This window comes from Herpailurus yagouaroundi, unplaced genomic scaffold, assembly GCF_014898765.1.
Source record: "Herpailurus yagouaroundi ecotype Mexico unplaced genomic scaffold, PumYag 218, whole genome shotgun sequence".
In the NCBI taxonomy this organism is placed as follows: domain Eukaryota; kingdom Metazoa; phylum Chordata; class Mammalia; order Carnivora; family Felidae; genus Herpailurus; species Herpailurus yagouaroundi.
Genome location: NW_024412449.1, coordinates 5,298,339 through 5,310,085, shown reverse-complemented (window position 1 = coordinate 5,310,085; position 11,747 = coordinate 5,298,339). Strand labels below are relative to the sequence as shown.

The following is an 11,747-nucleotide window of genomic DNA, read 5'->3' as shown; positions in this document are numbered from 1 at the left end:
CTGACACTCAATTTCCTCACTTATAAACCAGCAATAATCTATACTTGCCTTACAGAGTTGTGAGGAAAAGGGGTAAGTCTGTGTGTAAAGCACCTAGCTTAAGGTCATCTCTGGCCTAGGCCCACAACAGACATACATTCAGTGAGTTCCATGCTGCCCCTCTTGTCCAGCCAGGAATCTCCCTTCCCACTCCAGAAATGCTGCCTACCTCCCCAACTTCCAAAACACTGGACTCCCATGGCCCGTTCACACCACCTGCTGGCAGGATATTGCACTGCAGCTGTCCTCAAAACCAGTCCCTTTCCTCATCTCTTTAAAGGCCTTAGGTAGGCACTCACCACCACCAGCCAGTCACCAGGGAGGGAGATGAAGGACAGACTTTCTCTGGCCCCTCCAGGAGCTCACAGCCTAGGGAGGTAGGCCCAACATGAAAGCAGCAATGATAATCCAGATAGGAGGTGCCAGCATCTAAGCAACTACAGGAACACAATGACAGAATGATTAACTGCGCCCAGGGAAGATTAGGGAAGGCTTCAAAGTGGGTGACTCCTAAAGTGACCTTGAACAATGAACAGGAAGTAGGCACCAGGGGAGGCATTCCAGGCAGAGAGAATAGTACAGGCAAAATCACGGAAGCAGAAAAGAGGATATGAACTGGTTTGAGCCCGCTACCTACCTGACCATGCTACATTTCTGGAACTTCCTGCAAAAGCAGCTTGGTTGAAGAATAAAACTGAAGGAAGCTGGTTTCCAGGACCCTCATAAAGCTCCTACCACCTATCATCCTGGGAAAAACAAATCCTTCTCTCAAGAAAAACCTTTTTTTTCCCCCTGAGGGCAGATACAGTCTCATGTGCCTTATGTTTCCACCCCTGGTCTTCCTTACCCTTCAAGAAATACCCACTCTTGTCTCAGTCAAGTGACAACCTTTGAAACCTTGGCCAGGTCTTTCCCCCTCTGTGCCTCAGCCTCCTCCTCTGTGGAGTGGGAAAATAACCCTTATTTGCATCCTTCTCAAACAGCCATTTGAGTTGACAACTATAAAAGCTCATGGTGCTGCAGTGGGAAGGACCCAGACCCAGGAGACGCCAGGTCCTGAGGGGCACCCTGGGCAGCTGCGGAGGGAGGAGCTCGCACTGGTCCTCTCACACAGACCAAACCGTAGCCCCCCACCACCCATTGCTCACAAACCCCCATTAAAGTCAGGGATCCATGCAGTTTTGTTTCAGGTGTTTTATTAAGTGGGCCATACTGTAGCTGGTTTCTAGGTTGCAAAACAACATAAATTTAACAATAATAACATAGCCAGTTAGACTGTGACAAGCTTTTTCCTTCTTTAAAAAAAGAAAAAAGAAAAGGAAAAGAAAGACTTAAAACACACAATGGAGGGTTAAATAAATAATAGAAAAAAAAAGAAAAAGAAACCCTGTTAAGACATGCTTATGTTTACTTCTGTGCAGCTGTGTGCCAAGAGGAAGCATGATCTTCTGCATGATGGTGCATCCCGGCATGTCTCCGTTCCAAATAATACTGACAGAAACAGAAAAGATGTGGGACTGACTCATCAGTGCTTACAGAGGCACTACTAAAAATCCCTTTGATTGGAGCTTGGGGCTTCCCACCCAGCACACCTGTGTGTGGCCGGTGAAAGCCAAATATCCGTAACAATGTTAATCTAGAAAACATTAGTTTAAAAACAATGTGGAATGGCCTCATGACCAGCGCAGTGAGGAAGCAGAAGTGCCTCGCCCGCGACGCAGGCTCAGTCTGGGGAGGCCGCAGGCTCCCAGCAGCGGCCACGGCGAGGGAGGGCACCAGCTTCAAAATAAGCGGCACCAACCTCGTCTCCCTCTCCCTATCACTCTTTCACATGAAAGTGTGTAAAAAGCAAATCAGCAAATAAACTCTAAAATAGATTATTTATTCCAAAAATCCTCTACTTTTCTTTTTACAGTGAGTGTACATCTCCTCTCCGTCTCCTGCTCAACTTGCTTAAATCCCTTTGGGTAGAAGGGTCAGAGCTGCAGGGTGAGTCTCTCTCAGTCCTACTGCTAGCTGGTGCTGGGAGGTCAGATGTCGATGCCCTTGACAAGGGACGTCTCCAGCGTGATGTTGAACTCCTGCAATGTCTGCAGCACGCGGATCAAGGAATTGACAAGTGTGTGGTCTTTGATGAGCGCCACATCTTCATACATGTGTGCGGTGATGGGACAGTCGGCCAGCAGGGCAATCCAGTGGTGTAGGAGGTGATCTCTGGCAGAGAAGGGTCAGTCCAGATGGGTCAGAAGGGAAGTGGAAGGGAGACAGTTAGTACAAGGCCAAGGAGGAAACTTGCTCCATCACTCCTTGAACAAAGTCTAAAGCTGGAGAAGTGGATAGCTTCCTCAACCCCCTTTCCCTCCCCTAATAGCTCTTGGCAAAGAGGCCTTACATCGCTTTAAAAGGCTCCTATTAGGGACTACTCAGTCCCAGGGACACCAACCCAATCTGAGCCAAATCAACCCAGTTACCTGCCACAAGGCCCACACCTCCTCTCCTGTCTCCCCCTGCCTCCCTAGACCAGCCCACCACCAACCAGACTCCAGGACCAATCAACACCACCTCCTCCATCTCAACAGCCCATCTGTCCCAGAGCACTACTCCTCCCCAGAGCTATCACCACCAGGAATAATCCTAAGAGCTCACATCCACATAGCATTTGGCATGTGCCAGACAATGTTTTAAGAGATTTAACCTTCATAACAACCCTGTGATATGAGGCAGGTGCTATTAGTGCTATTACTAGCCCCACTTTATAGATGAAGAAATTGACAAAGGTTAAGTAGCTTGTCCAAGATCATATGGCTAGGAAATGGCTGATCTGAGAATATGAACCTAGTGAATCTGGTTCCAGAGTCCGTTTTTAAGTACAACGCCAAATCCCTCTCTTCCCTGGCCCAAATAAACTACTGCCTTAAATTTATTTGGCTTTCACACCCTCATGTCACCCACTGGAATAGTCCCTCACAATCTTATCCACTCTGATGCATACCACCCATGGTATCAAATTCATATCATTTCAGTCGCCTGTTTAAACAACTCTGTTCTAATATGGAAGGGTTCCCTGTCCCAGCTCCCCAAGGCCCCCATCCTTTCAACTGTTTCCTACAACTGCCCTTCCCAAGTTTACCTGTTATTTCCTAACCCCACACTCTTTGCTTCCTTTAGGGCCTCTCTGCTAGTTCTGTCTGCTTCAAACTCTCTCCCCACTTCTACCCTTCCATTAAGGCTCAACTCAAATACCACCTCCTCCCCTCTCTGATCTTTCTCCTCTACAGTTTCAGCATACCTTATGAATGCTCCTTTTGGGACTCTCACAACCTTCTGCCTTATACTGTACTTAATTAGGACAAGTAAGCTTCTAAATGGTAGGGACCATGTTTTATTCAGCTCATTCCCACTGTCTTCCATCAGGCCTGAAACATTTGAATGGTTGTTGGAAGGAATGACTAGATATACTCTACTTCAAATTTCACCAGTGGGATGGTTTTACTCCTTCCCATCAAAATGGGCCTCCACCCAGTTACACACACCCTCATTGCCACCCCTACACATCCCCACACATAGGCTTGGTACATGAAGGAAATTAAGGGTTTCCAAGGTCTCACCTGCTGGGTGGCATCTGGTCATTAGCCGCTCCCACCCCCTGCACCACACTAGGCTCCCAGCACCACCTCCAAGGTGGCGCCGTGCACTCTGGGCCATGAGGCTGCAGTACCTGGCTCCCAAGCACACCAGCATCTGAAACTTGCCGTCCTTGCCAATGTTCCGGGGAGTATTATTGATTGCAGTGACAAATCGGCAGAAGTTCCGGGCCCTTGTATGCCAGTTTTCCTCAGGGACAAGTTCGTTCTGCTCCAAAGTCTCATAATAGGTTTGTGCTTTTTCTGTGAAGAGCAGAAAAGTTTGCAAGTGACAAAGGCTCTCAAAACCAATCCATCCATGACTGCCCTGCAGGCCACTAGCCATGGGCCTCTCCATGTTGATGCTAGGTAACTTAATGTGAATAACATGAACATTTTGACATCATTGGTCACATTTCAAAATGTAAAGTCCCTGTTCTTAGGTTTTAAATTTCTTTATGTGGCCCTTGATAGAAAATGGTCCTTTCTCTACTCTGAAGATAAAAAAGAAAAAAAAAGAAAAAAGAAACCCTTAAGGGAGAAACTTCTTGTATAAAAATTCTTCAAGTGGGTACAACACAGTGTTTGGGCTCCAAATGCTATCAACTGGCCTTTTGGACCTACAAGGAGAAAGTGTGAGGACTGAGTAACTTCAAGAAAAGTCAAGGCAAACAAACAACAGATCTAATTTGAGAGTCACCTGGTTGGACTTCTGCCTCTCAGATTCCAGTGTTCAGCACCCACATTATGTTGGTGAGTTCCCATGTCTCTGCATGCTTTCCCACCCTCAGACCCTGGTCCAACTCACCCAAGAAATCCCAAATGAAGACATTTTTGAAGAGCCGGGGGGATTTAAATCCATGTTGGAAAGCCTGTTCCAGGGCCGAGACAAGGCCACATTCTCCACAGAGCAACAGCGTCAGACTGCCTCGCTATGGAAGGAAACAGGAGAGAGTGCCAGGCTTGCCTCAGCCAAACTGCCTTCCCACCACTGCTTCCCCAAACCCATAGCCCACAGCTGGGAGGGCAGCAAAAGATAGGCTGGATCTTGTCTATTTCCCCAGTACCCGGCACAGTGAATGACACAGAGCAGCTGTCAGTGAATAGCTAATGAACAGATGATGGATCTGGGTCCTCAGAAGTGGGACAAAGTCAGAGTGACCTCCGTTCAGCGAGGCTCAGACAAATCCAGAAGAAGACAGGAACACACACTGTTCATTAGGGGCCCAGGGACTCTGTTGGGTCATCAGTGTATAGTGAAAACAGGGTAACCTAAGGCAGAGGCCCCTGAGGAAACAATCTGCTCAATGTCAAACTGAGACACACACTCTAGACTCCACGTTGCCCATAGTACATGGCCCTGGAAAAAGATCATTCTCTGTTATTCAATATAAAGCCCAGGTTTGGAGGGCAGAAAGGCTCACCTCTTTCTCGGGCTTATGGAAGTGCTTCACAATTCCATTGACTGCCTCCCCGATGGACTCCTGGATCTGCCCAGTGTTCAGCTCTGATAAAAAGAAGACATCCCTAACCAATCTCAGAGGCTAATAGTGCTTAGCTGACTGAGCACAAGACTGAGGACATAGGAAGGGCTCATGGGAGAAGCAGGACACTGGGAAGCTGGACCCTGGAAACAGTGGCTCTTGCCTATGCAACTTTGCTAAGCTAGCCCTTCCTAAAATCTTGGGGGGAAAGCAAAAGCTAATACCTTAGAGTTCCGTCTCTAAAAGATACAGGTAAAGTTTATTTCCCATTTCACCCTGGAATCTTTGGCAACCAAAAGAGGTCCACAACTTGGCTGCGAGGCCCAGGAATCATGAAGGACAAGGCCAGAAAGTAGATCCCTCTCTTTTCTAGAATCATAAACAAAATGGTACAGAGGACCAGGGCAGGCTGTATGAACTCTCCCTTCTCCTTCCAGACCTCTAAGGAGTGTGACACCCCCTCAGCCTGACACACACACACTGATTCTTGAGAGGAAGGTGACAAATGCCTAAGGCTACTTTGCTAGAACAGCTGGTTCCTGAGGCAGCTGCATAGGCTGGGATCTGGACACCCATATTAGGGCTTCCAGAGATGTGCCCACATCCCCCACCTGGGTAGCACAAGGGCCCAGCCCTCCTCCCACTTACTGGGCTTGTTGTTGGGTGAGATGGTAACGAGCCTCCGGATGACACTAGGGGACTGCTGCAGGGGCGGGGTCCGGCACGGTCTCTCATCCACCTCAGGCTGGGACGTGAGCAGCTCCCCAACCAGGACCCGCTCCAGGCTCCCGTCGTCTATGCCCTTTCCCAACCACCGGCCACATGGGAACCTAAAGGTCAGGCAATGGCCTGTCAGAGCTGCCAGTTCCTCCAGTGTCCCTTCTCCTTGCTGCTCAGCAAAAGCCATCAAAAGCCAAACCTTGGAGACAGGCTCTGAAACCAGGCTAGGGATCCCTCAAGACCCTGCCCATTCATCCCACTGTGCATCATCGAGAAGCCACCTGAATGATGGGTGGCCTGGAACCTGTGTACAGCAACATCATATATCTTTGCTTGGAAATCTCTCCTAATTCTTTTCAGGCACAGAAGACAGGGCCAAACAGGAAGTTACCTCAGTCCACCACAACCTTAAGAGTCTTCTTGAGAACTCCACATACCCACAGATCAAACACAGCCCCTGGCACCTGGCAGTACACCTTGCCCCACTATCTTAGATATCTTAGCCGAAGGAACACTTACTTGTAGGTATGTCCTGTGATCTCATTCCTGACCATCACATATTCCACCAACCATTTGGCATACAGTCCAGAGTTGTCATGGCCTATCTGTACCGTAGTGAGCTTCCCCAAGTTCTGGCACTGTGAAAGAACAGTCAGATAAAGAAGGCGCGTAGGTCAAGAAAATAAGAGAAAAGAAAGGCATTGCTCAGAGGCACAGATCTGACTGGTTGCCTGCAATCTGGCCCCTCAGTATCTGCAGAGGAAGAACTCATGGCTCCACCTACCACTAAGGCTGGTAGTACAGCACTGTCTCATGAGGGGGAAATGACTGAGAAAGAAGGTGCTACTACCTAGAGGAAGAATAGGGCCTAAGAGCAGAAGCAGTCTGAGATTCAGAGCTGTCTGTGACACAGGCTCAGCAGCTGAAAGAATTCTTGGGGATTTCTCAATACACCGTGGGCAGGGAGACACACAAGTCCAGATGAGTAAGTGCCTTCCAGCCAGAGACCACTTAGACAGGGCGGGCTCCCTCGTTCTTGGGCCAATCCTTGACTCCGGCCTCTGATCATCTCAGGACAGGTCAACTGTGTTGATGCATAATACTATAAGGGCAAGACCACCATAAAACCCTGCAGAAAACTTCTGTAGGCAGCTGTTACAAACTCAGATCCCCACTGAGCCTAGGGTTGTGGTCCCTGGATAACACATACCTCAAAAGTCATCTCTAACACGTTCCTGGGAATCTGCAGGATCTGTGTTTCACCCAGTTCTCCAGAGATGCAGATCCATGGGTTGGCGGTGAACATGGAGCCCCCCAGCTTCTTGCTCGGTACAATCAGGATATGGTACGGGATCACTGTTTTGGGGAAGCCACAAAGGCATTGAGAAGGATCAGGAATCCCTCCCATACCTGAAAGGGCCCTGACCTGTCCAGGTGTGCTGGCATGACTGTGGCCCCTATTGTACTGGCCCCAGCGGAGCTGGGAGCAGCAGGTCCCAGGACCTAATCTCTGGCTGGCTTAGAATATTAGCCAATCCTACCCTCAGTCTCACTCCTCTTAGGGTTACTACCCAAACATCAAAGATCCAAACCCATCTTCAGGCCCAGAGCTAAGTGAACTTGTTCCCTAAATAGTATCACCAACTCCATGTTGTATTGAATTGCTTTGGAGAGCACTTTTCAGTCTATAACCTCATGAACTCTAATAACAATCTCCAGAGAGGCCATACCGGTCTTACAATGCCTTTTCTGAGGTACCGAGAGGGAAATCGTTCCCCTGAATCTCCTAAGCTCCAGTACAGTGCTGTTTCTCCTGTAGCCTATAAACCCTCATCTCTGAGAGGGAGGATAGGTGTCATGTAGAAACAAGATTCCACACTGCTGAAGCTGCTGAGTCACTGGCCACACAATGAGCCATGGGGCAAATTCAGAGACTACCTCCTACCGAACAGGGCATCCTGGCACCAAAGAAAGGTAAGGCTTCAAGGCCCTTCCTTAGACCATACTGAACCCTCTTCCTCACTCTGTAAACAGAGACTTAGGCCCACAGCAGAGATCGACTCTGCTCACAGAAATATAGTGAGTTAGGACACAGCAAGGCCTGGACCCAAATCTCCCACCACAACCTAGATTTTTTTTCTGCTACTTCAGGAAGAGTTGTCTTTCCCTGTGGGCTGGTCTGAAACCCAGGATGCTGAATGATTCCCTCAGCCCAAAACAAAAGGGAGATTTCTTTACAGGTGTACAAACAGGGCAGTGAACTTCACCAACCGCCTGACTCCACTCCACCTTCATTGCCTTAGGTCCCCAGAGCAGTACTAGGACAACAGTAACAACACGATGGCCAAAAAGACTGAACTTCCCAGTTAAGAACAAGAATAAGAAGCTTTGGAGAAAAAACAACCTCCAAGGAGGGCTAATGCACCTCTCTGCCACAGAAGCAAAATGTAAGTAGAAAGTGCAAGTGGCAATCTTCTTTCTTTAAAAAGGGGACAGCGAGTTAGCCTCCAGCAAGCTCATGAAGATTGGCATTGAGAAGGCTAGTTGGGGAACACAGGGCTACTCACGGATAGTTGTGAAGACATTGGTGAAGCAAAAGTAATCAACGGCATTGAAAGAGAGGAGGTGATAGAGGAACTGCTCCTTCTCGTCGTCACAGCGCAGGAAGGCATAGCGCTTGTACAACTTTCTGTCGGAGAGGAGGCAATACATCAGTCCCCCAGCCAAAAGGAGGGGAAAGAGACTAGAATTACTCAGTTCTGGAAGGAGACAGCTAAGGGAAGAGTAAGATGTCAAACTTCAAGTTCCTTAGAGCCACCTAAAAAATGGAACAAAGCCGGCTTCTCCATTGAAGTGAGGGCTAGAGGGAAAGTGGCTGAAACTACAGCAGGAACAATAAAAACCAAACTCTACCTGTGTCTAAGGGTTGATGCTACTATAATGCGGTGTCAGAGGTCATGGGACCTCCTTTCCTAAACTGGGGGCTGGAACTATCACCCCTCAGAGATGACACAGGCCTTCTCAGGCTTCTAGCTACGGCATCACTAGCTAGTGTGTGCTGTGGGAATAGCAATGGCAGAAGGTCTGTGACTGCCATTCATTACCAGAGCCAGCCTCACACCCTCAGCAGACCTAAGACCCCTGAGTCAGAAAACTGTTCTGAATGTGAATGTAAGCACAGGACAGTTTCAGAGTTAATAAAGGGAATGACCCAGGTCACAGGCAAGGAAGAGCTGCACACATCATGTCCTTCCCCTCTTTTCAAATTTGCTCCTATCCCCATCCCCATCCTCACTTATTTATCAAAGGCCAACTCCTTTGCCTGACATTGTAGACACTTTGCAACAGTAATGATACCTTCCCCAAATAGAGGGGACATAAATAGCCATGTGCACAGGCCTTCAGCACAGAGAAACACACAGAGAATCCAAGAAGGTAACCATCTTGGCTGCCAAGACTGCAATCACCATGGCCAAAGATGTAGAGATTTAGTAAACCTGTGAGGTTCTATTTATAAGGCACACCCAAGAGATTAATTCACCAGCCAGGGCCTACTATATGCAGGTGCTGGAGAGAGAAACACCTATCCTCAAATACAGTCCAGGTGAATAAATTAGGTAAAGGCCATGGTATAACACTGCCCATAATGAGGTGCAAATGAAAGGCTCTCTCTGGGAATTTAAAGAGCAATAAGCTTCAGTGGTCCTAGAAAAGGAGAGGCCTAAAGGACAGCATGAATTTAGACAGGTGTTGCAGAAGAAAGAGGACGGGGTGTGAAAACCAGTTTGGCTGGAGATGAGGACCCAGGGAGGTGATCAGTTAGCAATGAGGCTGAAAGGTTAGGCCACAGTCAAATGAAGAAAGACTCTAAATATTCAGGCTAAAGAGTTTGCAACTTGCCCTACAAGTAGTCAGTTTTGGCAATTTACCTTAGAAGTAGAAAGCCACAACCAGTTTCAGATAATTTCATTTTAGTGTAGCTGAGGGGTGAAAGGGCATACGAGTAAAACTAAGACAGCAGCACCAGATAAGAAAACAGGTGGAGGCAGAAGTTAAGGACCTGAAATGTGCATGTGGAAGGTAAAGCAAAGCAAGGAGTCAAACTAGACCCCAAATTTCAAAGCAGATTCAGAGAGAAGAGTGGTGACATTAACAAAAAAAAATTTGAAAGGTGGTTATGGTGAAGACTCTGTGGAACTTGGTTTTGTTCTCTCTGAGCTAAAGGTAAGATATCTGAATGGAAATAAATGCAGGACTGGAGCTCAGAAGAAAAGTCAAAGCTTGAGCTTCAGATGTGGAAGTCACCGGATAGGTAACAGAAGTCATGAGAATAGGTGAGATCACTAAGTGAGAGAAAAAGCGTGAAAAGAATGTGTGTGCATGCAGAGAACTGAGGAATGTGGAAGCCAACACCCTGGAAAGAGTAGGGGGAGAAAAAGAACAGGATGGTATAAGGTCACGGCAGTCATGCAAAGTGAGTGTCAAGGTAGAGCAGCTACCACACAGCATCAATGTAGGGAGGTCAAGGAGAAACCACGTGAGCTCACTGTATAGGAGCTAACTTTTCCCCCTAAACTATACAGCTCCCTTATCCTGCCTCAACCTTACCCCCTTCTCCAAGCTGCCAACAGTGTTGGAGGGTACCTGGAAATCGCAGAGTCAGGACCATTCTATCAAGATACACTCTCCAAGGCTACCTCCTCCTGTCTGTGCAGTTATGCACACATTTTATATGCCCAATTTAATACCTTCTAGGTGCTAGGCAGCATGCTCATTCATGCCCTCAATGAAAGCAAACTGTAATAAGCAGCAAGCAACTAGATAATAATACAGCCCATCAGTGGTGAAGCAGGTCTGAACAAATACTGTGACAAATGCTATGGGTGCCTGGAGGAAGAAGAGACCAAGTCTCTGGAGCATCTAGGCAAACTCTGGCAAAGAAAACTGACCAGGCCCTGAAAGGACTAAAGACATCCTGAGAAGGGTGAGTGGTATGATGTGGCTAAAACTTTAAGTCGACTGAAGAGAAAGATAAGAGAGAACAGGATAGGGAGAAGGAGTAAGCAGGTTTTGATGAAAGGCCCCTTTTTTCTCCCCATACCCCATCCAAAATACAATCTGTGGCAGCAAAACTCATTTTCCATTCACTGCAGCAGCACTGGGGCCAGGATATCAGATGGAAAGTTTCTAGGACTGAGTAACTTCTGAGCTTATTTCCTCTAATAGGGCTATGGTTTAAAGAAACCAAAATTTAAAAAAGAAAGAAAGAAAAAGAAGAGAAAAAGAGAAAAGAAGAGAAAAAGAGAAAAGAAGAGAAAGAGAAAGAAAAATTAGCCTCCTGACCAAGGTCTGTGCCTTACTTGCTATTGCCTAGGCCTTTAAGATCAAACATACCCTAGACCTATACACTGCCCCAGACTTCACAAAGTTCTTATGCTTGACCCCCTCTCAGATGCCTCTCTGTCCTCCTGATGACGACGCCCACACTGGCCAGCAGGAAAGACTTGCTGCCCTGTCCTGCTACACTGATTTTTTTTCTTTTTTTTTTAACCACGCACAATTGTCCCCAGAAGCTGGAATTCAAACACGTCCATTCCAAATTCCACACTTACATGTTCACTTGTTCTCTTTTAGTTGTTCTCCCAATCTCCAAATTTTATTCCTAAACCCTTATGTATCTATAGGCAATCAAATTTAAGTGCTTTAATGGGGCGCCTGGGTGGCTCAGTCAGTTAAGCGTCTGACTTCATCTCAGGTCATGATCTCATCGTTCTTGAGTTCAAGCCCCCGCATCAGGCACTATGCTGACAGCTCAGATCCAGGAGCCTGCTTTGGATTCTGTGTCTCCCCTCTCTCTCTGCCCTTCTTCTGCTTGTGTTCT

General features: G+C 47.5%; 1 protein-coding gene across 5 annotated transcripts in view; it reads right to left on the bottom strand.

Moving 5' to 3' along the window:
* Window positions 1-1,218: 1,218 nt before the first annotated feature.
* Window positions 1,219-11,747, bottom strand: part of DENND5A (DENN domain containing 5A) — a 118,608-nt gene continuing 108,079 nt past the window's right edge. For all 5 annotated transcript variants that reach the window (XM_040456924.1, XM_040456926.1, XM_040456922.1 and 2 more), the window contains 8 exons: window positions 8,434-8,555; window positions 7,077-7,222; window positions 6,386-6,504; window positions 5,795-5,976; window positions 5,087-5,169; window positions 4,471-4,594; window positions 3,758-3,926; window positions 1,219-2,253 (listed from right to left, as the gene is read on the bottom strand). In XM_040456924.1, the coding sequence (XP_040312858.1) occupies window positions 2,070-2,253; window positions 3,758-3,926; window positions 4,471-4,594; window positions 5,087-5,169; window positions 5,795-5,976; window positions 6,386-6,504; window positions 7,077-7,222; window positions 8,434-8,555 (1,129 nt within the window). In that variant the 3' untranslated portion in view covers window positions 1,219-2,069. The remainder of the gene's footprint in view (window positions 2,254-3,757; window positions 3,927-4,470; window positions 4,595-5,086; window positions 5,170-5,794; window positions 5,977-6,385; window positions 6,505-7,076; window positions 7,223-8,433; window positions 8,556-11,747) is intronic.